The 25,278-nt window shown below is 46.8% G+C and overlaps 1 protein-coding gene and 1 non-coding gene across 2 annotated transcripts; one reads left to right on the top strand and one right to left on the bottom strand.

The window, feature by feature from the left end:
* Window positions 1–15,103: 15,103 nt before the first annotated feature.
* Window positions 15,104–16,932, top strand: LOC125538586 (NAC domain-containing protein 92-like). Its single transcript, XM_048701851.1, has 4 exons — window positions 15,104–15,256; window positions 15,394–15,586; window positions 15,694–15,998; window positions 16,106–16,932. Exons 2-4 carry the CDS (start codon window positions 15,409–15,411, stop codon window positions 16,688–16,690), a joined length of 1,068 nt encoding a protein of 355 aa, XP_048557808.1. The 5' UTR covers window positions 15,104–15,256; window positions 15,394–15,408; the 3' UTR covers window positions 16,691–16,932.
* An 8,073-nt stretch (window positions 16,933–25,005) lies between these two features.
* On the bottom strand, window positions 25,006–25,077 carry TRNAW-CCA. Its single transcript has one exon. It is a non-coding gene; the product is annotated as a tRNA-Trp (tRNA).
* Window positions 25,078–25,278: the final 201 nt, after the last annotated feature.

The raw sequence follows: 25,278 nt of genomic DNA on the forward strand, positions 1-25,278 counted from the left end.
ATAAAGATGCTCTACAGGTGTCTCCTCGATGGTGTTTGTTGAGTTGGCATAGACCGAGATTAGGATTTGTCACTCAGTGTATCAGAGAGGTATCTCTGGCCCCTCTCGGTAATGCACATCACTATGAGCCTTGCAAGCAATGTGATTAATGAGTTAGTTACGGGATGATGCATTACGGAACGAGTAAAGAGACTTGCCGGTAACGAGATTGAACTAGGTATGAGGATACCGATGATCGAATCTCGGGCAAGTAACATACCGATGACAAAGGGAATAACGTATGTTGTTATGAGGTTTGACCGATAAAGATCTTCGTATAATATGTAGGAACCAATATGAGCATCCAGGTTCCGATATTGGTTATTGACCAGAGATGTGTCTTGGTCATGTCTACATTGTTCTCGAACCCGTAGGGTCCGCACGCTTAACGTTCGATGACGATTTGTATTATGATTTATGTGATTTGATGAACCTAAGTTTGTTCGGAGTCCCGGATGAGATCATGGACATGACGAGGAGTCTCGAAATTTTTGAGACGTAAATATTGATATATTGGAAGGTTATGTTTGGACACCGAATGGTTTCGGAAAGGTTCGGACATTTTCCGGAGTACCGGGGGGTTACCGGAACCCCCTGGGGGTTAATGGGCCTTCATGGGCCTTAGTGTAGAGAGGAGGTAGCGGCCAGGTGGAGGCGCGCGCCCCCCTCCAAGCGCAAACCAAATTGGACTAGGGTTGGGGGCGGCTCCCCTTTCCTTCTTCTCCTCCACCTCTTTCCCCTTCCCCCTTTCTCCGGAAAGGAAAGGAGGGGGCCGAATCCTACTTGGACCGGGAGTCCAAGTAGGACTCCCTCCTTGGCGCTACCCCTTGGGCCGGCCTCCTCTCTTCCCCCTTTATATATGTGGGAAGGGGGCACCCCAAAGGCACACCAAGTTGAAAGTGCAACTATCCCTGGGTGGTTTTGGTATTTCCTAACAACATATAGCTCATTGAGCTAATGCTACTTGACATATCCTCAACCACTTTCTCATATCCAAATATATCCCAAACCAAAAGTCAAACTTGGCCCCACCGATTTGATCTATCTGGCGCCACCGAGTTCACTTGACATAGCCACTGCCACAAACCCTAGTCTTTTTGGTCCCACCGATAGGGATCTCGGTCTCACCGAGATGGGATTGTAATCTCTCTATTTCCCTTCGTAACATTTCGGTCCAACCGAGATGAGCGATCTGTCCCACCGAGATTGCAATGCAAACTCTCTGTTTCCCTTTCGTAACGTTTTGGTCCTACCGAGAGAGCGAATCGGTCCCACCGAGATTGCCTGACCAACTCTCTGGTTAGTCTATTACCAAAATCGGTCTCATCGAGTTTGTGTAATTGGTCTCACCGAGATTACGTTATGCCCTCACCCTAATGATATCGGTCCCACCGAGTTGACTTGTCGGTCCCACCGAAAACCCTAACGGTCACATTATGAACTAAATCGGCCTGACCGAGTTGTATGATTCAGTCCCACCGAGTTTGGTGATTTGTGTGTAACGGTTAGATTTTGTGTGGAGGCTATATATACCCCTCCACCCACTCTTCATTCGTGGAGAGAGCCATCAGAACATGCCTACACTTCCAACATACATTTTCTGAGAGAGAACCACCTACACTTGTGTTGAGGTCAAGATACTTCATTCCAACCACATAAATCTTGATCTCTAGCCTTCCCCAAGTAGCTTTCCACTCAAATCATCTTTCCATCAAATCCTATGATATGAGAGAGAGAGAGAGAGAGAGAGTTGAGTGTTGGGGATACTATCATTTGAAGCACAAGAGCAAGGATTTCATCATCAACACACCATTTGTTACCTCTTGGAGAGTGGTGTCTCCTAGATTGGTTAGGTGTCACTTGGGAGACTCAGTCAAGATTGTGGAGTTGAACCAAGGAGTTTGTATGGGCAATGAGATCGCCTACTTCGTGAAGATCTACCCTAGTGAGGCAAGTCCTTCATGGGCGATGGCCATGGTGGGATAGACAAGGTTGCTTCTTCGTGGACCCTTCGTTGGTGGATCCCTCCGTGGACTCGCGCAACCGTTACCCTTCGTGGGTTGAAGTCTCCATCAACGTGGATGTACGATAGCACCACCTATCGGAACCACGCCATCTACATTGCGTTTGCTCCCTCTAAACTCCTCCCTTTACCTTCATATGCAATTGTTTTACATTCCGCTGCTATACTCTTAGAATTGCATGTGTAGGTTGTTTTCTTGACTTATGCTAAGTTGCTAAAATCTGCCAAGAATTAAAATTGGGAAAAGGCTAGATTTTTATTTGGTCAAGTAGTCTAATCACCCCCCTCTAGACATACTTTCGATCCTACAAGTGGCATCAGAGCTTTGGTCTCCATTTTCCTTGATTTCCGTAGCTTTGGTGATCATAGCTTTGGTTTCACAACCTAGGAGAGTATGGCGTCTAGTGAGGGAAATTACCACCGTAGAGGTCCTTATTTTGATGGTACTAATTTTTCTAGTTGGAAGCATAAGATGAAAGTGCATATTCTTGGACATAACCCCGTCGTTTGGGCTATTGTGTGTATTGGCTTGCAAGGTGAATTCTTTGATGGGAAGGAACCGAACTGTGAGGCTAGCGCGGAAGAGTTGAAGATGTTGCAATACAATGCTCAAGCTTGTGATATTCTCTTCAACGGATTGTGCCCCGAAGAATTCAACAAAATCAGTCGTCTTGAGAATGCAAAGGAAATTTGGGATACTTTAATTGATATGCAAGAAGGTACCGACTCCGTCAAGGAATCCAAATTGGATGTGCTCCAAAGTCAACTTGACAAGTTCAAAATGAAGGAGGGTGAAGGTGTCGCTGAAATGTACTCCAGGCTTGCTCTCATCACAAATGAGATTATCGGCTTAGGAAGTGAAGAGATGACCGATAGATTCATCATCAAGAAGATCCTAAGATTCTTGGATGGAAAATATGATACCGTGTGCACATTGATCCAAATGATGCCCAATTACAAAGATCTCAAGCCAACGGAAGTCATTGGAAGGATTGTTGCTCATGAGATGTCACTCAAGGATAAGGAAGAGCTTCACAACAAGTCAAGTGGTGCTTACAAAGCCTCATGTGATGCTCCCACATCATCAAGTGAGAAACAAAACTTCAATGAAGAATTGAGCCTAATGGTGAAGAACTTCAACAAGTTCTACAAGAGTAGAAGCAAGGAAAGAATTTCCAAGTTAAGGTCCTACAATGACAAAAGATCTTCAAGTCGTGAACGCAATTGCTACAATTGTGGAAGACCCGAACACTACTACAATGAGTGTACGGCTCCCTACAAAAGAAGAGAAGGTTCTCCCAAAAGAAGGAGTAGGAGATAAGAGTCACCACCAAGAGAGAGAAGGGGTAGAGATGACCGTTATGAACGAAGAACATCACAGAGAAGCAAGGATTCGGAAAGGAAGGACAAATCATCAAGGGCCTACACAAAACGAAGACATCAAGCTCACGTTGGTGAATGGGTATCCAGCTCCGACTCCAACTATCACTCCGAGAGAAGTTATCACTCCGACTTCGAATATACTCAAGATGAAGGTGTTGCCTGTCTAGCACTTGTGTCAACCAACTCCTACGACATATTTGAGTCACCAAATGAAGGAATTGGAAGATGCTTCATGGCTAAAGTCCCAAAGGTATCACACCCTGAGTATGTTGATTTCAATAGTGATGAAGATGACTTGCTAGGTGATGATGATTTACTTGTTGACAATTCTAGTGATGAAAACTATGATGAACTTGCTATTAATCATGCTAATCAAGACAAAACGAATGATGATGATAAGAAGGAGATTGAGCATCTAACTAAAGAGCTAAACACTCTTAAGTTAGCTCATGAAACTACCTTGGAAAATCATCGAGAGCTTTTAAAGACTCATGAGAAGTTGCGCTTCGAAAAGCTCAACCTTGAGCAAGAGCATGGGTTCTTAAAAGCGATCAATGATGATCTTCGCAAGAAAAGTTCCTCTTACATTGCCAAGCGTTTACTTTTGTCTACTTACATGCCACAAGTTAAATCTAGCAACAAGAGTAAGAAATATTCTTCTTCTAGTAGTAACAATAATCATGCTAAACCCAATGATGTTGCTTCTAGTAGTTCTCTTGATTCCACTAATGATTCTCTTAGCCAAGTTACACTTGAGCAAGAAAATAGCTTATTGAAGGGAATTATAGAGAAAGGTGTTTACAAGAGCCTTGCCGGAAGTAAGCAATTTGAGGAAATTGTACACAAGCAAGGAAGACACCGGAAGAATCAAGGTGTTGGTTTTGAACGAAAGTTCAATGCCAATGGAGTTGAGTGGGGAGAAGATCAATACCCCAAGACGAAATTTGTTCCTCAACAAGAGAAGTATGATCCTACTTCTTTCCAAAGAACACAAGCTCAAGATGATCTTCCACCACAAGACCACAAGCAAAAAGTCAAGGACAAGCTTCAAGAGGAGACTGATGCATTTGAAGAAGCTCCCAAAGCCTTGGTCAAGTGGGTTCCCAAGACTACATCAAGTTCTACTTCATCAAGTACAACTACAACTCCAAGGATTCCCATCAAGATGGTGTGGATCCCGAAGAATAAGAACGAGAGAGTTCTTGAGGGTGACTCCGTCAACACACTTCACTCATATCATTTTGGCGAGGACAAGTGCAAACAACTTCCATATCTTGCACTAGTTCAAGGAGTCACAAACCCTCTTGTTGCTAAGACAAGGGACAAGGTAACCTAATGCATTCATGGACATCATCTCATGTAAATATCACTCTGTCTATGGATATCCTTGTTTGTTCCTTGTGGGACTAACCCGTGTAGGTATTGAAAGTGCAACTCACTCCAAAGGATTGCTCCAAAGGATCTACATCAACATTGAGCATCTACATCTTCAACACCTACATGAAGTCATCATCGACAAAACCCAAGGTTAGTTCATCCCTCTTAGGGGGGATATCACATCTAGGGGGAGCTTTACTCTAATCAATTGAGCTAAAGCAACTCTAATGGTGTGAACACAACAATGCTTTATGTAAAAGTGGCAACCCCACTTGTGCTTAAACGATGAGTATGACCTACGATCAAATGTTCTCATTTGACTCCTAAGTCAATATACTCATATATAGATGACCTAGTCATCGCCAAATTGCTTGATAGATGCTATAGTGTTTGTGCATGCTTTGCCACATATTTATTTTGCCATCTTATTGTGTGAGCATGTTGGTTGCATATTTTACTCATTCGAGGACATCCATTTGTTGCTTTGATTGTTTGGCTTTTTCTCTTTTGCCAAATGTATGGACAAGAATGCCTAAGAACTCCCTCTATCTATCTATGCTTTCCTTGTCTCAAACTCTATTCATGCTACATCACAAAGTTTGATCAAGTCAGATTCGAACCACTCTGTGTGAGGAGCACTCGTAGTCCCTGATTCGTCATAGACTTAAACTTCCAAAACCTCTTTGTGCATTTCGGTATGACCGAGTCATCCATTTCGGTCACACCGAGATCACTAAGTTGATCTAGGTTTTCAATCTCGGTGCAACCGATTAGAACTTTTCGGTCACACCGAGTTGAAGTAACCGCTTGCAGTTCTGCATCTCGGTGCCACCGAGTTGTTCCACTTGGTCACACCGACAGGGTTAGGTTATATATACTGACGGGTCAAATTGTGGAATTTTTCCGAAACCTTTCACCCGCGCGTGACCTGCTCTGCCTCCTCGGGTCTCTGGATCGTCCTCTCACCGCCAGCGACCTCCCGCTGCTAGTCTCCACCACCGTCAACGGCAATCTGCCCTGCCGTTGCCGCCGTAGCAAGTTCACCGCCAAAGTAGGGTATGAAATTGATCTTTGTGCTATTCCTTAACTCCGATTCGTAGCACATTGCTTTGCCATGATTCTTGCCACGTATGAAATTATACTGTCCAGAAGCATCCCGTAGATTAGATTAGATTCAAAAATTTAGGGTTAGATCTCCGCCGAACTCATCTCGGACCGACCGAGTTGTAGAAATCGGTCTCACCGATTCAGCTTAGGCCATTGCACATGCGTTTTCGGTCTGACCAAAAATTGCAAATCGGTGTGACCGAGTTCGATTCTCTGTGAAACCCTAGCAGTCTCGGTGCCACCGAACTGTGACTCGGTCTGACCGAGTTCACTAGTTTAGGTTCCAAAAGCTGCTTCAGTATCACCGAGTTTACATATCGGTAGATCCGAAATGCTTTCTGTGAAGAACTAAAACTAAGTTCTTAAGTCATATGTTCTGCAAAAATTCTGCACTTTGTGATGCTCATCTACTCTACCCCATCTACAATCTATTCACAGGGTCTGCTGACAGTTTGCCTGCAAGATGTCTGATCAAAGTGACAGCCAGAACAAGTCTGAGGAGCAGGTTCATATGAGTGAGGGCACTAGTCCCTCTAGCACTTCTGATGAGGGCAGCAGGAGCACACCAAGCAACTTGCCCAAGGCAGCCACCAGAACAAGGAAGAAGAAGACCTCAGATTCTGAGGATGAGGATTATGTGGCTGTTGAGGAAGAAGTCAGCTCCAAGAAAAAGGTGCTGAAGAAAGAGTATGGCACAGTTGCATCAACCAAGCCTGGATTGCACAAAAAGGCCCCTGCCAAGAGGGTGCCAACCTTAAAAGTTAGAGCCTCAACCACTGATACCTCCAAGCCAACTAGAGAGGCTGCTGGAGAAGGAAAGAAAAGAAAAGAAAAGGGTCAAGAAGACCACTGCCAAAGTACTTGGCATATCCTCCATTATGAGAGATTCAGAAGAAGAGGAGGAGGAAGAGGATGCTGCACCAGCTCCTAAGGCTCAGAAGCTTATTGGAGATGCAATCAAGTCAGGGTCTGCTCCATCTAAGCCCAAGTCTGCTGCTCAGAAACCCCCAAAACCCAAGAGGAACACCAGGAATATACCTGCTGAGGAGAAAAACAAGGCCCCAGTGCCTGAAGCTGAAGAAGAAGATGATGATTCTCTTGTCTTCAGGAAGTTGAAGCCCAAAATTCCTGACTACAATGATGCTCACCTAGTCGCTGAGGACATGCACATCAAGAAAGATGCAGGATTGAGGTTGTGGAGACAGTCTGATCCCTATGCTGTTAGGAGGAGGACTGCAGTTGACTACAGGTTCCATACAAATGAACAACAAGATTTCTATGAGACCATTCTGCTTGACAAGAAGCCCATAGTGTGTGACATGAAATGGGTGGAATGGGAGTTCATCCGGGAAAAATGAAGATCACTTCCCTGGAGTGTATGACAACTTTAAGGCTTGTGGAGTAGATGAATTCGTTGGACAAAAGCTCACCAAATGGAATTATGGGTTGATCATGCAGTTCTACTCCACTGCCCACTTCTATCCAGATGGGAGGATAATTTGGATGTCTGAGGGTACTAGGTACCAGTCCACAGTTGATGAATGGGCCAAGCTAATCAATGCCCCAAAGGAACATGAAGATGACTTGGATGTGTATGCCACCAAGAAGAAAGACCACAACTCAATGGCAAACGTGTACAAGGAGATCCCTGATAAGGCTTTAGAAACACATAAGTTTGGATCTGTACACTATCTGTTGTCTGGTCTGCCTACCATTAAGTGGATCTTAAGGCACACATTGCTACCTAAGTCAGGAGATCACAAGATGATCCGAGGACACTCCATCAACATGCTGCAAATTTTTGATGTTCCCTAGAAATTCAAAATGAGCTTGATTGTAGAAACGATCAAAAGGACTGTTGCTGATCAAAAGAGGAGTTGTGGATATGCTCCACACATTCAGGAGCTCATCAACTCTAAAATGGGCACAAGGACTTACTTGTTGGACAAGGAGCATCTACCTCTATATCCTGAGTTTGAAAACAACACTGTTGTGATGAATGAGGAAGAACCATCATCAGCTCAAGTCCAGGAGAAGAGAGCTAAGGAAAAGGCTGAGAAAGCTGCCCAGATGCCAAGTGTTGAAGAGGCATCTCGAGTCTTCCTGAAGAGCAAGCAAGATCAGTTAGGCTATCTGATTCAAGCTACACTGATGATTGAGAAGGGCTTGGCCACCCTAACTCAGAATCAGGAGAGCCTGGAGAGGATTGTGGAAACAAAATTCTATGATCTTGATCTGAAGGTGACTGAGATTCAGACTGCAGTTGAGCAGCTTCAGGAGGAAGCAGAGGAGAGGAGAGGAAAAGCAACCACTGATGCTTTTAAGCGTGTGCAACGAGGTTCAAGGTCTGCTGCAGTGCTAGTCTCAGATGCTAGAGCTTCAGTGTCAGCACCAGTAGTTACAGCTCCAGTGCCACCTCCAGCACCCACTCCATCAGCTCCAACTACTTCATCGTAAGCCTTCGTCCTTGGAGTTCTATCTACACCACCTCCCGAAGACCAAGCTTGAGAGACGTATAGCACTATGCATTTTCAAACTTTTTGGTAACTTATTGCCAAAGGAGGAGAAATATGTATAGATCATAGGCTTCGAGAGAGAGCGTCTTGCTTTTTGTCTCTCTTGCTATTTTGGTTGAACTACTTTATTGTGTGCTTGTGTGAGATACTTTATGTCCTTGTGAGATACTTATATGATCATGTGGTTGATCATATGCTACCTTAATGTTTGGTTGAATGATGCTATCCTTTATATTCATATATATGATCATTCACTTGCTTGGTGATGAGTGCATGCTTTTAATTTCTATCATTTTGAGCGCTCCACCAAGATGTATGTGACATGGAAGAGTAAAACATGATCCTAATCAATTGTGCATTTGCATTAAAAAACAAATTTTAAATAATGCACAAATTTAGGGGGAGCTCTTGCTTATCACATACTTCTCAAAGAGACGATGTTTTTCAATCTTATAATCATCTGTTGAAGCTTTGATCTATATGTTGTCATCAATTACCAAAAATGGGGAGATAGAAAGTGCAACTATCCCTGGGTGGTTTTGGTAATTCCTAACAACATATAGCTCATTGAGCTAATGCTACTTGAAGATAAATATTTCAAGAAAAGATCAATGATTGGGATGGCATGGATTAAAAAGTGGACCCCTCAAAATGCTAAGGACAAAAAAATTGGCTTAAGCTCAAAGCACAAGACTCTACATTTCATTTTTAGTGATCCAAGATCACATTGAGTCCATAGGAAAAGCCAATACTATTAAGGGCGAATGACGTATTGTTTAATGAGGTTCTTGCTCAAAGTGCTTAGTGATATGCTCCACAACCCTCAACTACTTTCTCATATCCAAATATATCCCAAACCAAAAGTCAAACTCGGCCCCACTGATTTGATCTATCCGGCGCCACCGAGTTCACTTGACATAGTTACTGCCACAAACCCTAGTCTTTTCGGTCTCATCGATAGGGATCTCGGTCTCACCGAGATGGAATTGTAATCTCTTTGTTTCCCTTCATAACTTTTCGGTCCAACTGAGATGAGCGATCGGTCCCACCGATATTGCAATGCAAACTCTCTGTTTCCCTTTCGTAACGTTTCAGTCCTACCGAGAGAGCGAATCGGTCCCACCGAGATTGCCTGACGAACTCTCTGGTTAGTCTATTACCAAAATCGGTCTCACCGAGTTTGTGTAATCGGTCTCACCGGGATTACATTATGCCCTAACCCTAATGATATCGGTCCCACCGAGTTGACTTGTCGGTCCCACCGAAAACCCTAACGGTCACATTATGAACTAAATCGCTCTAACCGAGTTGTATGATTCGGTCCCACTGAGTTTGGTGATTTGTGTGTGACGGTTAGATTTTGTGTGGAGGCTATATATACCCCTCCACCCATTCTTCATTCGTGGAGAGAGCCATCAGAACATGCCTACACTTCCAACATACATTTTCTGAGAGAGAACCACCTACACTTGTGTTGAGGTCAAGATACTTCATTCCAACCACATAAATCTTGATCTCTAGCCTTCCCCAAGTTGCTTTCCACTCAAATCATCTTTCCATCAAATCCTATCCTCTGAGAGAGAGAGTTGAGTGTTGGGGAGACTATCATTTGAAGCACAAGAGTAAGGAGTTCATCATCAACACACCATTTATTACCTCTTGGAGAGTGGTGTCTCCTAGATTGATTAGGTGTCACTTGGGAGCCTCCGTCAATATTGTGGAGTTGAACCAAGGAGTTTGTACGGGCAAGGAGATCGCCTACTTCATGAAGATATACCCTAGTGAGGCAAGTCCTTCGTGGGCGATGGCCATGGTGGGATAGACAAGGTTGCTTCTTCATGGACCCTTCGTGGGTGGAGCCCTCCGTGGACTCGAGCAACCGTTACCCTTCGTGAGTTGAAGTCTCCATCAACGTGGATGTACGATAGCACCACCTATCGGAACCACGCCAAAAATCTCCGTGTCTACATTGTGTTTGCTCCCTCCAAACTCCTCCCTTTACCTTTACCTTCATATGCAATTGTTTTACATTCCGCTGCTATGCTCTTAGAATTGCATGTGTAGGTTGTTTGCTTGACTTGTGCTAAGTTGCTAAAATCTTCCAAGAATTAAAATTGGGAAAAGGCTAGATTTTTATTTGGTCAAGTAGTCTAATCACCCCCTTTACCTTCTCTTAGCCGTGTGCGGTGCCCCCTCCACAGTTACACACCTCGGTCATATCGTTGTAGTGCTTAGGCAAAGCCCTGCGCCGATAACTTCATCATCACCGTCAACACGCCGTCGTCCTGACGAAACTCTCCCTCGTCCTCAACTGGATCAAGAGCTCGAGGGACGCCATCGAGCTGAACGTGTGCTGAACACGGAGGTGCCATACGTTCGGTGCTTGGATCAGTTGAATCGCGAAGACGTTCGACTACATCAACTGCGTTATTAAACGCTTCCACTTTCGGTCTACGAGGGTACATGGACACACTCTCCCCTCTCGTTGCTATGCATCACCTAGATAGGTCTTGTGTGACCGTAGGAATTTTTTTGAAATACTGCGTTCCCCAACAACAACCTCCTATGGAACAGATGCCTCTTGATTCAGAGGTTTTCGAGGTGCCGCCTACGGTACCTCCATTTGTGCTAACTCAACCCAATGTTGTTGCTCATGCTGCTGCTCAAAAGGCAGCAGCAAATGAGAAGAAGGATGGCAGGGGGAATAACATGAAATCGCAGCCGTTCCTCACCACTTTTGTGCTTAAGAAGATGTGTGAGATCATAGCTAGTGGGGTGAGGACTGACAAAGGCTTCAAGGAGGTGCACTTGAACCTTGTTACAAAGCAGGTGTTTGACTTATGTGGACAGGAGGTCACCTCGACCCAGGTGTACAACCACCTAAGGAAGTGGAGATCCCGATGGATCCAAGTGTCCAGGCTCAGAGACCTTAGCGGTGCTTCATAGGATGAGGACACCTACTCGATCCTTCTGGAGGCAGAGCACTACCAAGGCCACATCGTGGTTAACTTAGAAACCATGCCATTCTAACAGACTAGCAGTTCAAGCCTATGAACCATTGCCATACTAACTAACATGTTTGCCCTATTTCTTCTTAGGCTCACCCCAAGGACGCAGAGTTCCTCAACACCCCTATCCAGAACTACCACTAGATGCAGCAGATCTTGTCCTTCGGGCTAGTAACCGGCAAGCATGCCATGGGCTCTGGTCAGCCATTGGGCTCGCTGATGCCGGAGTATCCAGACACCCAGGAGTCAGACACCATCAACGTTGATGCTCCTGAGAAGGATGTTGAGCACATTCCTGTGCTTGATAGGAAGAAGAAGCGGGCAGGCTTCATGGAGGAGGAGCTAAGCGTCTTCAGCAGCATGACTGAGGCAGTGAAGGAGGTGGCCAGCGCCATCAGAGAGAGCAAGAGTGTGGATGTCCACCCTAAACTCTACAGCGCCGTCATGGATCAGATTGTCTTCAGCCCAGAGGATCTCATGGTGGCTCTCAGCCACCTGCTGGACAGTAAAGCCCAGGGTGTTGGGTTTGTTGCCATGGGAGCAGACCACAAGGTGCTCTGGCTGAGGACCTGGTTGGGCAAGCACTACTACTGCTGCTGCTTATACTGGCGGCGGCGGCGTCCATGATCCTCGACGGCGATGGCGACAAGGATGACGGCGACGATGACGATGTATATTTTGTGTAGTTAGGGCTTGAAAACAATCTTATGGTGTGTATATTTTGGTGAGGTGGTATATACTAACCCCCCACGGTGATCCTCGCGGTGATCACGAACTTGTGGTGGTAGGATGACACCCTCTTTTGGATGTGGTAGTAGGATGACACCATAGTAGTGCTAGGTTGAACTTGCTATGATCATGCATGCTTACTAATGCTCTTTTGCTCCATTGCTTGCTCCTAGAGTTCTTCATTGCTTGTTGTTTGTGTGTTCCAATGCTTGTTGCTTGAACTTATTGCTCGTTTGCACTGCCAGGGCAAGTGGTATGTGGTGTTCGAAGGTAGGGTTTCAAGGATTTACAGTTCATGAGAAGTTTGCAACAAACAAGTTTCAGGGTACAACAACAACAATCACAGAGGAGGGTTTAAAAGTAGGCATGCGGCAGAAGATGCTTACTTCAAGTATGTGCGAGAGCATTCATGCAGCAAGGTTAAGGTTGGCAAGAAGGCGGATCGACCGTTAGGGCTGAAGAACTTCATTTTCTTCGTCCAGTTCATCGTCATAGCAGTGTTGTGGCGTTGGCGTGCTTGGTATGATCGTATGTAAGGTGTAGTAGTATTGGTAAGCTCACCAAGTAGGATACAAAGTGAGCACAACTCTATGCTTGTATGTAACCAAACAACATGCACCCGTGTGAGCACATACAATGCGAGCAACCAAACGCAGTGCGTGGAGGCACGATGCAGGGAGAGGACATGCATGCAACCAAACTAAGTGCAAATCCGTCCATTGATTTTTGACCTGCATTTGCTCAGTCAGATCCAACTAGAACAAGTATGCAAATTGAAAAGAAACGATGCAGATAATCAAACACACCCTTGGTGTATCAGGCTGTAGAGGTCGCTGTAGATGCTCTTACCGGAGATTGGAGAACACAAGGAGTTGCTCTAACCAGTACGGTCCCATATCACGAACACACACTGTGTGCTAGCGCTGATTCAGTATCACGAATACACGAATCTGTAATTATTTTGTTTCACGCAACCACGGAAGTAAAGTAATCTTGAATTCTTCAGCCGCTATGTGCCCCGTACCAACGCAACGATAGTGTACCACATGCCTAGCATAGATCTGTCAAGCTTTGCAGTGGACGCCCACACGGGAATATTGCACAGTAGCCCCTGCCTGCTCAGTGCTCACACACATCCGTTCCGTTTTAAGCCCCGCAGCCTCAAGTGGATCCTCTGTGCATGCACTGGCACTACAGGGACGCCGGTCTTTAAGAAATGGATGCTACGCGTATGCATGATTGAACATCTATCTTTCCTTGGACGCATGTAGAGCGTTGTGATCCTCCGCTATTCGGCTATATCGTCTCGTGACCGATGCGCTGTCTCCGAGCTGCTGGTTCATCATGCATGCCGGGCATTGGTCGAGCCATGGCAAATCAGGTTGGGCTGCATCTTATTTTATTTCCTTTTCTTTTCTGAATTTGAGATGTGGGCTGCATCGATCTCTCTGTGTGTCGGTAGGCCAGCCTATGATCTACTCCTATGATCGATCATCAACTGCGCAACAGTAGGAGTATGATCATGCCGTCATTAAACATCGAGATGATAAAATCATGTCGCTTGAAGTACTAGTACTGCTTGTAGCTAGGCTGGGTCTCTTCTGATGTTCTGAGTTGCAGAAAGAATGTACACTTCGTACCGCTGGCTTTATAAATGTATTCAGCACAGGTCAGAGATTCCAAAGGTTATGGTTAGGTTACCGCTACATCAACAATTCAAAAAGAGAAACAAGAAAAATGGCTTTGATATTTCTCCATATGACCAATAAATAACTATTTCCATCTGAAAAAAGGAAAAAATAACCACGTATTTTCTAGTAAACGCTAGAATGGAACTATTAGACCTAGCTACTTCAGGATTTATGGGAGTACAAGAGGATGAGAAAATATTTATTTAACGGCTATAATTTGTGAGAGCATTTATGGTTTAGTAGATCGAGAATTATAAAAAATCACCGGAAGTATACAATATCTCGAACATAATAAAAACTACACCGTGATTTTGAGACCATCGAATGGCCACTACTGTCGTCAGAACAAGCCGTCGACTTGATCTTGTCGATAACAACTGGGATGTCTTCGTGCGCGTGCCTCTAAGGACCAGCGCACTGGAGCCACAGTCGTCGCCATTGAATTGTTGCATAGACCTGAAGCACCCGACATCAAATCTCACCACATGACAAGAAACCCTAACCTCATCGCCTCAAGAAGATGCCAGGAATCTACGCTGGAGCTCCGTTGACTACGTCCAGCGGGAAGAACTCGAGGGGGGTCGAACCCCGGAAGACAAATTCGAAGAAGAAGCACCTCCATCTGTCCAATCGTCGCACCAGCAAGGACTAAAAATCCTAACCTAAATTACTAACCGAAGCGAAGACACCAGATTTCCCTTCCCTCCACCGGACATCAGAGTTGTAGGCAGAGGGGAGACTAATCCATGGGTTCGTCGATGAAGTCTGAAAGGAGAAGTTTGCCCTAACCACCTAGGGTTGGGGGACGAAACCAGAGGAAGTCACGGCGCTTAGGTCAGCCGACTAGAGCGCTAGCGTATTATCGACATTTTACAGTAAGTTACAGAGATGTACTTCCTTTGTAAACTATGATCTAAACGCTCTTATATTAGTTTATCGAGGGAGTAATATTTTGTCTATCTCTAGTGCAAAAACTCTGCCGTGTTTGTTGTCAGATAAAAGTACGAATATCTCGCACGGGTCATATCGTCCGATCGGTCCTTGGTGCCGGTTAAGAACCAAGGAATTCTCGACCGAGAATTATCAAAATCAGAAAAACAAATTACTCCACTTGGCCCATAGTCCTTTTATTTAGCATTAATTGAGTCTGTAATTAATTTTGCTGAGTGCAAGCACGCCCGATGTAGAAGCATCACCACGGAGTTCCTTAAATCGCCACGTCTCTTTCTACTAAAAGGAATAAGGATCCCCCTCTCGCGTCCAGACGGCAAATTCCAGTATTTAAGCGCGCCACCTCCATCTCCGCTTTATTTTCTCTCAACAACTCCCCTTCGATCCATCCGCTGCCGATTGAGTCCATATCATCATCATCAGTTCCAAAAGGTAATTAATTACCACCTTATCATCATGGCCCTTCTTCGGATCTCTCTCTCTCTCTCTCTCATCCCTCAATCCAGTGGATGATGCTTCTGTTTCATCCATGATTCAAGCTTTCTATGATCTGTTTGGTTGATTTCTAGAGGGAAAAACAAGTGATGGAGCACGGCGAGCAGGAGCAGCACGCCATGGACCTGCCGCCGGGCTTCCGCTTCCACCCCACCGACGAGGAGCTCATCACGCACTACCTGGCCAAGAAGGTCGCCGACGCCCGCTTCGCCGCCCTCGCCGTCTCCGTCGCCGACCTCAACAAGTGCGAGCCCTGGGACCTGCCATGTAAGCACCTCTTCATGCACCAACCTGTGTGATCCATACGATAGAACCCACGAGCTACCGAATTGATCAGACAACGCGCGCGCGCGCGCTCGTGGGTGTGCATGCAGCGCTGGCTAGGATGGGGGAGAAGGAGTGGTACTTCTTCTGCCTCAAGGACCGCAAGTACCCGACGGGGCTCAGGACCAACAGGGCCACCGAGTCCGGCTACTGGAAGGCCACCGGCAAGGACAAGGACATCTTCAGGGGCAAGGCCCTCGTCGGCATGAAGAAGACGCTCGTCTTCTACACCGGGAGGGCGCCCAAGGGCGACAAGTCCGGCTGGGTCATGCACGAGTACCGCCTCAACGCCAAGCTCCACGCCGCCAGCACCAGCCGCGGCTCCCTCTCCGGCGGCAGGGCCGCATCGTCCAGGGTAGCAACATCTTTTCACCATGCAACATGTATCTTGCTTTTGCTTGTGATCGATCATATATACTTGGTCAGTCGTAGTAATCTCCGGCCGGCCGGTTATCTTTGCAGAACGAGTGGGTGCTGTGCAGGGTGTTCAAGAAGAGCCTGCTAGGCGGCGTAGTGTCGTCGGCGCCGGCGTCGTCAGCAGCAAAGAAGAGCGGCGTGGGGACGATGGAGGAGATAGGGTCCTCCGTGGCCGCCGTCACCCCGCTCCCTCCGCTCCTGGACATGTCCGGCTCCGGCGCCTCCTTCGTCGACCCGGCGGCGCACGTGACCTGCTTCTCCAACAACGCGCTGGAGGCGGGCCAGTTCTTCAACCCAACGGCGACGGGCGGCTGCGCCACGGACACGGACCACCACGGCCTAGCCTCATCGTACTCCCCGTTGGCAAGCTTCACGCAGTACGGGGGCCAGCTGCACCACGGCGTGAGCCTGAGCCTGGTGCAGCTCCTGGAGAGCAGCGGGTACCACCGCGGTCTCGCCGACGACATGGCGCCGTGCGGCAACCAGCAGCAGCAGCCGGCGGCGTGTAAGGGCGAGCGGGAGAGGCTGAGCGCGTCGCAGGACACCGGGCTCACCTCCGACGTGAACCCCGAGATCTCTTCCTCCTTCGGCCAAAAGTTCGACCACGAGCCCGCGCCGTGGGGCTACTGACCAAGCAAGCTCTCCGCATGCACCGCGTTCGTGGCGAAGGATCGATCGATTATTAGCGCATATACCGGTGCTTGACTACTGTAAATAAGCCCGCGAGGGATCGAGCTAGCACCGTTAATTAGCTTCATTGTGGTGTGATCTGTATAGTTGTAGATTAATCAGCAGTGTGGTGATTTGGGGGGTGTAATTAGCATTATTGTATTGGGATCCATCAATATACTACGTAGTATATTTCATTATCATTTTGCCAGGTTATGATCAATCAATCAACTAAGATATGGATAGTTTTGGCAGCTGCGTTCGTTAAGTTAGCAGGTCGATCAGTTAGGCTATAGATAGACTACTAATTCTCTGTAATATAACTATGTGGTGAGTAGCTAGCTACTGAGTGTGTGATGATCTCATGACGGAAACCTAACAGTTTGACCTGTTGCGATAGTAGTTAGCACCGCTAGCTAATCTAGCAATTAGAGCTTAAAAGAATGGGTGGCGCCGGAGCTCTGCGCCATTACTGTCTTGCTACCTTTGGCCCATGACTGGCATGTCTCAACCGTCACACGCAAATCTAATCCCGATTACTGTCCTTGGGCGCGGATCACATCACGTCGCCGCCCTTGCACAGTGCGCATGACATGACATGATGGGGGCGAGTTCAGTATTAGGGTTCCCCGTGCCTTGTCTCAATGCATGTGTGCCCCCCTAATGATTCGATGATCAGCTCCGTGGCATCTGATCGAGTGGGCCCCGCACCTCCTTAGTCGAGCATCTGCTGTTCTCAATCAAAATCATGGTGGATCCAGTTCATGAAGATTAGTATATAAGTGTGTGTTGCATGATTATCTTATTGAAAGAGAATTAGGGAGTATGTGGCGGGAAGCAGGGGCCGGTTAGGTCAGCTAACCAGAGAGAGAGAGAGAGAGAGAGAGAGAGAGAGAGAGCGCTTCCCTAGCATGCATGTCCATGGCCAGGGAGGGAGGTGATGAGCGAATGTGGCAAGGACATGTGTGCAGTCTCTGGATCCTCTTGGGCCGTCGGGGTGGGCCACCTCCCGTAGTTTAAGATATCTCCTCTCCGTTTTAGTGTGTCTCGTATCTCTGGACACCATCTTCTCCGGAAATATATTCCCTCTCCTGTCTGATTAAAGTATTTTGGTAGGGGCGCAAGTGTCGATTTGACGGGTGTTCCAACTTCCGGCGATTGATCCATAGCTGCCTACCATTTTTGTTTTCTCTTTGCTAGGGTAGGGTGGATAGGGTGTGCACCGACTGTTCCATGCAACAGCTGTGCACGGGTGAATCGTGGGTTTTATTTTACCTCTGCCTTCCCATCACGTTCAGCTTCATTTGACCGGTCTTTTTCACCGTCCTGCCCTGCCCCCATCGAGATTCGCTCAGTAAAAATTACAGCTTCTGTAAAAAGTGATCTAATCCAGAAAAACAGGGAAAGAAAACGAGGCCAGTTATGGGAACGGAAAGCCGTGGACGCAGGGGCCTCCCTGCCGTCCCTCTCCGGCGGTGCCCGTCATCCAAGCCCTTATCGCAGCGTAATTACGCTGTGAGGTCACTCGCCGCAATGCTACGGATCGACCAGTTCCGTTCCGTTCCATCTCCAAACTTAATGCTTTCCGTCCGAGAAGTTTAGCCGTGATCGATCGATCGCTGTGACGAGAGTCGAGAGCCATAGTTGTCGCGTGATTTGATTTCGATCAAGATCGCCTTGGCCACAGCGCCCAGTCCCTTTCGGAAGAACAAGAGAAACTCCATGGCCACGAGACGAGAGATGTCGTCGAACCGGCTGTGGGGGCGGGACCCTCTGGAGCCCCAAAACCGGAAGGGGCGAAGGGCAAATCCATGCAAGGAACAAGGGAGGGGAGCAGGCCCTGAGTCTGAGTGGGCAGCAGGCGTTGGCGTGAGATTCCAGGCCCTGATGTGTCTGTCACGCACACTGTGCCTGCTGCCATGGGAACTGTCAAGCCACCACGCCGGCCCGTCGGCCTCACCACGAGAAAATATTCCCCCCGTCCTCTGACCGCTTTTGTAGGCTTCCTTCCCTTGTGCCCCGTCACTTGTCCCGGCCGTGTTGCCGTGCACACAAGTAGCACGGGACTAGGCCATCGATCCATCGAGCATCGGCCTTGCTGGCCGGACGCATGCATGTGGCCGGCCACTGGATCTGGTTCGCTGTGCGGGGCGTTTGGCATGTACCCAACCCAACCCAAGCACGCGCGATCGGCCTACCATCACCATGCATGCGTTGGATCAGCGTTTCACGGGAACGATCGACGTGCATGTGCGTATAGTTCTGCAGCGGCGGGCGGGCGGGCGGGTGGGGCATGATCGATGCTGCCTCGGGTCGTGGTGGAGATGTGTGTGTGTGTGTGTGTGTGTGTGTGTGTGTGTGTGCGGGACATGGCCCAGGAGATACGCGGCGCGGGCAGATATACCGGTGGACACGTTGCTTTCTCCGTGACCGTGAAACGCTCCGGCCTCCATCCACGCCATGGCAGGTGCAGTTCATCACTGTGTGTTGATGCAAAAATTGCCATGCGCGGGGGACACGAAAAATGGCAGACAAGCTTATACTATACGCATGGCAGTGATGTACAGTGTCCAAATAGAACAGCCTTAGAGCAACTCTCCGCTAAGGCCAACTCTAACGGATCCCATAACCGGTTTTACTTTTCTAACCTGGACCTAGCCGCACCCGTAAGGCCTCGTATAATGAGAGATGCTTAGAGATGCTTAGAAAAATAAACGAGGTTTTTCAAAAGCACCGGTGTCTATTTTTACATGAAAGACGCTTAGTTAAGCGTCTATCCTGTACAAATAAGCACCGGTTCTTAAAAAAAGTCTGATTTATTTCTCTAAGCACCTCCCTAAACACCTCCCATTGTACAAGACCTAAAATTATCAGGACATGTCCAAACGCGGGGGCTTGCGGTCGGCGTCAGGATCTAATTCCCACTGATATCCCGATTTATTGGCAGTTACATGCTTCGAATCCTGGCATCGAACGCCACCAGGCACAAATAGATGCGTCGAGCGCTTCATTCCTTTTTTTTCCCTGCATGTGACGCATTAGCAGTTTAATTAGCGCACAATTAGCGCCCTGGTAGCGTTTTGCGTTGGAAGGCTGGGCTCTTAGATATTTTCCAATTTTAAAAAATATTTTTTTTTCTCTATAAGCGCCTGGTCAGGCGGCCAGTATTGTAGATGCCCTTAGAGGAGTAAAAAGATTCCAGCACCGTTTAGTCCACGCCTATATTTACTCCACCACTCGGCGTCCGAGTAAAAAAAAAAACTCCACCCTTCTCTCCCTCTCCTCCTCCCCAATCCTCGTCGCCGGCAAATCCCCCGCCCGTCCCCCGTCGCTCCAATGGCCAGATCCCGAGACCGCCGCTCACTGCCGCCCATCCGCAACGCAGATCCGCGCCGCCATGAGCGCAGAGCGGGCTCGTCCTCAAGCCACCGTCACCGCGCCGATGCGGACTTCCCCGACCTCCCTCCATCGCAGCAACTGAATATTAAGTACCAGCAGCGGGCGTGGGGAACTTGGTGGCGGAGATAACCGACCGCAACACCCACACAAAGCAATGGCTCGGTTCCTTCTAGATGGCCGCACCTCAACTTTCCATGGGTGACGGCGCCCGTCGAGCTCAAACCACTCCTGCCAGTGGTGAGTGTGGCGGTGGCTACGGAGGTGAGGGGTCGCATCGCGGCAGAGGAGTTCTAACCTCTACGCCGTTTTGCTCCTCTATTTTAGGTTATTGGCTAGAGTTGCTCTAAAACCTCGCTGACCCATATAATTCCAGTCGTGTTTTACAGGTTTTATTCTTTTTGGGCCCAAACAAGTTTGGTAAAAATGGCCCGGCCCGTACAATATACAGACGGCCCTAAAAATCCTCCGCCGCTATATGTACTGGACAACATCCGTTTTACATTTCACGTCCTTCATATTCCCTGCCCCCCTCCACCGTAATCCAGCCTCCTCCGACGAGCGATTCCGCATGATTGCTTCCATTTTTAGCAGATCCATGGCAGGCGGACCTCACGGGCGTGGGGGCCGCGGCAGGTCACAGAATCCAGAGGCCGACAACTCCAATCGGGCCGACGTCAAGCCGAGTTCGAAGCAGGTGTGCAACTGCGGACGCCTCTCTCGCAAGGGTGCCTGGGACACATGGGCTCACTTCATAGAGCTCGACGCGGCCCACTACCCGCACACCAAGAAATGCTCGGAAGTGGATGAGGAGTTGCTAGACGCCCAACGTGCGGTTGTAGCTAGAGAAGAAGGCACTACAGAGCATCTCGCCGTCGCCAAGGAAGACCACGACTACGCCCATGCTCTTTGGAGGTCGGCGAAGGAGTTCTAACTCGTTAATGAGCCATGAGCCGGCCATCCCTAGGTCTAGATTAGTCTGGTATTTGTTTTTATGTTATGAATGCATGATGAACTTCCTTTTAAATTTGCAGTATCGTTTTTAGCAGATCTACTCTGCTGTGCCATGGGCGATACCACAAAATCGTTTGAGGGATTCGTTTTAGAGGATCCCTGAAACAATTTTTGCGGTATAGATTTTTAGCGGATCTGCTAGAGTTGCTCTTGTGATGGGAATTTATTTTTGTTCCGTGCGAGCGAGATTCACTAAAGGTATAAGCACTTAAACCAAGAACCTAAACATATGCTTGAATGCTTGATCACTAATTACTGGTGAACGTGTGTTGAAGAGCAGTAAGAATTTCTCATTTGTTGTTTGCCAGTAATTAGTGTGCAAGAGTTTGTGTGCAAGAGTTCTAAAGGTCAAGTATTATCCAAACAGAAGGCTTGAGGATACAATGTTCACCGGTAATCTATCTTCCTCGTGGCGAGGTATATCTCATGGACAAGAATTGTTAAAATTGATATGGAAATCGGAAAGAAAACTCAAGTTATGATTTGGAGGAATCGTTGGATTCCCAACAAAAATCAAACTTCAAGGTAGTATCAATGCAAGGACGGTGTCAGTTGGGTTGGATCAATGATTTTTGAATCTTAATGATACTTGGAACTCTCACTTGATCCGTCAGCACTTTCTCCTTGATGCTGAGGAAATACTGAAAATAAATCTCTCCTAGGGAACAATGATAACTTCCTGGCATGGCATGTGAGAAACGAAATGGCTATACAGACGAAAAAGATGGACGATGTGAGGACGACTACCAATCCCTGTGGCCGTTGCTCCCATGTAGACAGGCCCGTATGTGGGCAGGCGCAACCGGAGCAGCTGCACAGGGCCCCAAAAAATCTTGAGGCCCCTAATTTTTTTAGCACAGTACATTAGTATTGTTATTACTATAACTAATCAGGTACTTGTTCTCAAGAAAACTAATCAGGTATTATTACAGACTAAATAAACAAGGCACGGCCGAACTTGCTGACCTTAACCCCGGCCCAGTCATGTTCCTTTCTCATCTTCACGGCAGTCGAAACAGTCGCGTACGCAAACACATAAAATTCTGTTCAGCGACAGGCGCAAATCAAATCGCTGCAACTTAATGCTTCGTCTCCTGGTCTCCTCTCTCTGATTTTTCTCCAATGGATTCACATTGTTTCAAAAAAAATGGCTACAACTGCTGATTTATTCGGCTGCGATGGTGCTACCTCGCACTTATAAATTGGGTGAATTTAGTTTGATTCTTCGTTCTCTCTTTCATCCCTCAGCAGAGCAATCGGAGTTTCCTTTGTTTCTCTTGGTCGAGGAGCAAAGCAATCGGAGCGCTATACGCCGTTGTTGCTTCATGGTCTGCATCCATCAACACTCAACAACTGTAGGTTGTTTGTCCCTTTTTGTTTTGAACTCCTCTGTTCTTAAGTTAATTTGCTGCTCTTTCATGAATGTATGCATCCGGCTGGCTTATAATTTTCTAAGATGTCTAATAGACGTAGGCACGATTCTAAGAATACAAGATAATTTAATATTTCAAAGTAATAAATATTTTTTTGGCATGATTTATCTTTGATATTTCTCAATGGTGAATGAAAAATATTTCGATTAGTTTTCCTGTATATGGGGCCTAGATTATCATTTCGCACCGGGGCCAAAATTTCTGAGGTACGGCCCTGCATGTAGACATGCATGTACGGCTGGATTTTCATGTCGTGCATGAAACGTCTGGGATTTGTCGTCTGTATAGCACAGCTCTGTGAGAAACCAAGCAACTTCTCGATGAGAAGCACCTATCGGCTCGCTTTTGACTAGTTGTATCATGCTAATCAAGATTTTTCCAGTTATGCACCTGTGGGAAATTCGGAAGAATCTTAATTAGCATGGTACCTTGATAGATCAAGCAAAAATTTGGCCAATAGTTGCATGGAGACTATCAACTAACTCGATGTCGACCTCAAAGTTGAAGCATGAAAGAAAATTGGAGGAGTCGGTGGCTATCATGTGTGCTATGGAATGTGAAGACTCCTTCCGTGTGTTGTGCAGATTCACGCATGAAAGAGAGTTGTAGTCGTCGATGGCTGCCATTTGGCGCCTCCTCAAGCCAGCAAACATTAGAAACACCGTCACTGAATGGTCTCTCCATATTGCATATGATTTTTCCCGAGGATCAAAGGGTGAAGTTTTTCGTGCTACTTGGAGGATCTGGTATGTCTGCAACGAGGTTGTCCACTTCAAGCCTGTGCGGCCAACCGAGGTATTCGACATATTCATGTGTAGCTATGTTTCATCACTCACTTTGATCGGTCGGGGTCTTGAACATGACATGGTAAAAAAACAAAGTTGTCATCTCAGAATCTGCAAGATATGTGGTGAGAAGGGTGCTAATATTTCATGCGACACTACTCCACATTGAGAACCGTGGATGCAGGGATGGGTGAAACTAAACACCAGCGGATCCTTTTGACCCCTCTGATAATTGAGCAGGATTCGGTATGGTACCCAGAGACGATGCATGCACTTTTCTTACTGCATGATGCGATCTCTTGTCCTTCCATTTTGCACTACAAAGCTGAGTTACGCGCTGGATGAAAAGGCCCTTCAGTGGAGTAATTCACCAATTCTAATGGATTTTTTTTTTGGGGGGGGGTGGGGGGGGGCAGTTCTAATGTTTTTAAGGTTGGCGACCATTTTAGATCAAGACACACTTTCATGGTGGACGAAATAAAACTAAAGATGGAAGAACGAAATACTCATATTAATCAGGTGTATCTCTATCAAAATCATATCAGTTACCTATTGGCGAACTGTGGTAGATGTCAGAAGCGCACAATTGTTTGGCTTGGGTCTGTACCAATTATGATAGTAAATTGTTGTAACAAGGAATGTACCATTGATATTTAAGTAATATAAATTATTTCCTGACAGAAAAAAATCACTAATTATAAATCGCAAATGTCCATGCATCAAGTTTTTTTTATGAACTAACATCGGTAACTAGAACGTTCCCTAACTTACTCAAGAGGACCCGGACAAGTAATATTCAATGTCATTCCCATGTCTCGTTGGATTAAAAAAAGTAGAAGAATTCGGTCATTTTCACGAAACTAGGACCAAAATTATCAGACTCGGAACAAAAGGAAGACCTGGAATTCAGATTATTTGGGTATGTGTAGGGCACATCTAGATGTGTCCTAGTTATTGCACATCTAACTGGCTCAATCAAATTAGGAAGGAAAAGAAAAAGAAGGAAAGAAAATGTTTGTACAAATATCCGCGTAAAATCAAGGACACGGGACTTAGATGTGCAATACTTAAGGCACATCTAGATGTGCGTTAGCAAAACTGAGTTTTTTTTAAGCAACCTAGAACTCAGAACTAAAGTCGTACACAGGCAATATGGTCCAAGCCTCTCAAGAAAGAAATACGGCCCAAGATGTTGAGCTGGGGGAATGGACCAGTGTCGAAAGCCACACGAGGTCCAATAAGTTTTGATAGGAAAAAAGATACGGCCCAAGCTTCTCAAAAAAGAAATACGGCCCAAGATGTTGAGCTGGGGGAATGGACCAGTGTCAAAAGCCACACGAGGTCCAATAAGTTTTGATAGGAAAAAAGATACGGCCCAAAGCTTCTCAAAAAAGAAATACGGCCCAAGATGTTGAGCTGGGGGAATGGACCAGTGTCAAAAGCCACACGAGGTCCAATAAGTTTATATAGGAAAAAGTGGATCCGGCCCAAGGCTCTAAAAAAGGGAAATGCGGCCTGAGATGTTGAACCGGGGGAATGGACTGCTGTCAAAAGCCACATGAAGTCCAATAAGTTTAGAAGAAAATGCGGCCCAAAATGTGGAGCCCGGGATAGGAAAAAAGAAACCGGATTAATATGTTCGGGATATTGAACCCGACGTGAATCGAACACGCAACCTTCTGATCTGGAGTCAGACGCGCTACCATTGCGCCACGGATCCGGTGTGATGACATTATCACTAAATTTCTAATCAACTTACAAATATACTCGTGCAACCTTTGTGCTGAATCTTCGGTAGAGCTCATCACCAACTTGCACCGGCAAGGGCACAACCACTGACTCGTGCAAACCGCAGGGGGCATCCGTACCCCGCGAGTGCGCACATTTAGCAGTAATTCTCACATCCAGGGTGCCTCCTCCA

Source organism: Triticum urartu, chromosome 2, assembly GCF_003073215.2.
Source record: "Triticum urartu cultivar G1812 chromosome 2, Tu2.1, whole genome shotgun sequence".
NCBI lineage: Eukaryota > Viridiplantae > Streptophyta > Magnoliopsida > Poales > Poaceae > Triticum > Triticum urartu.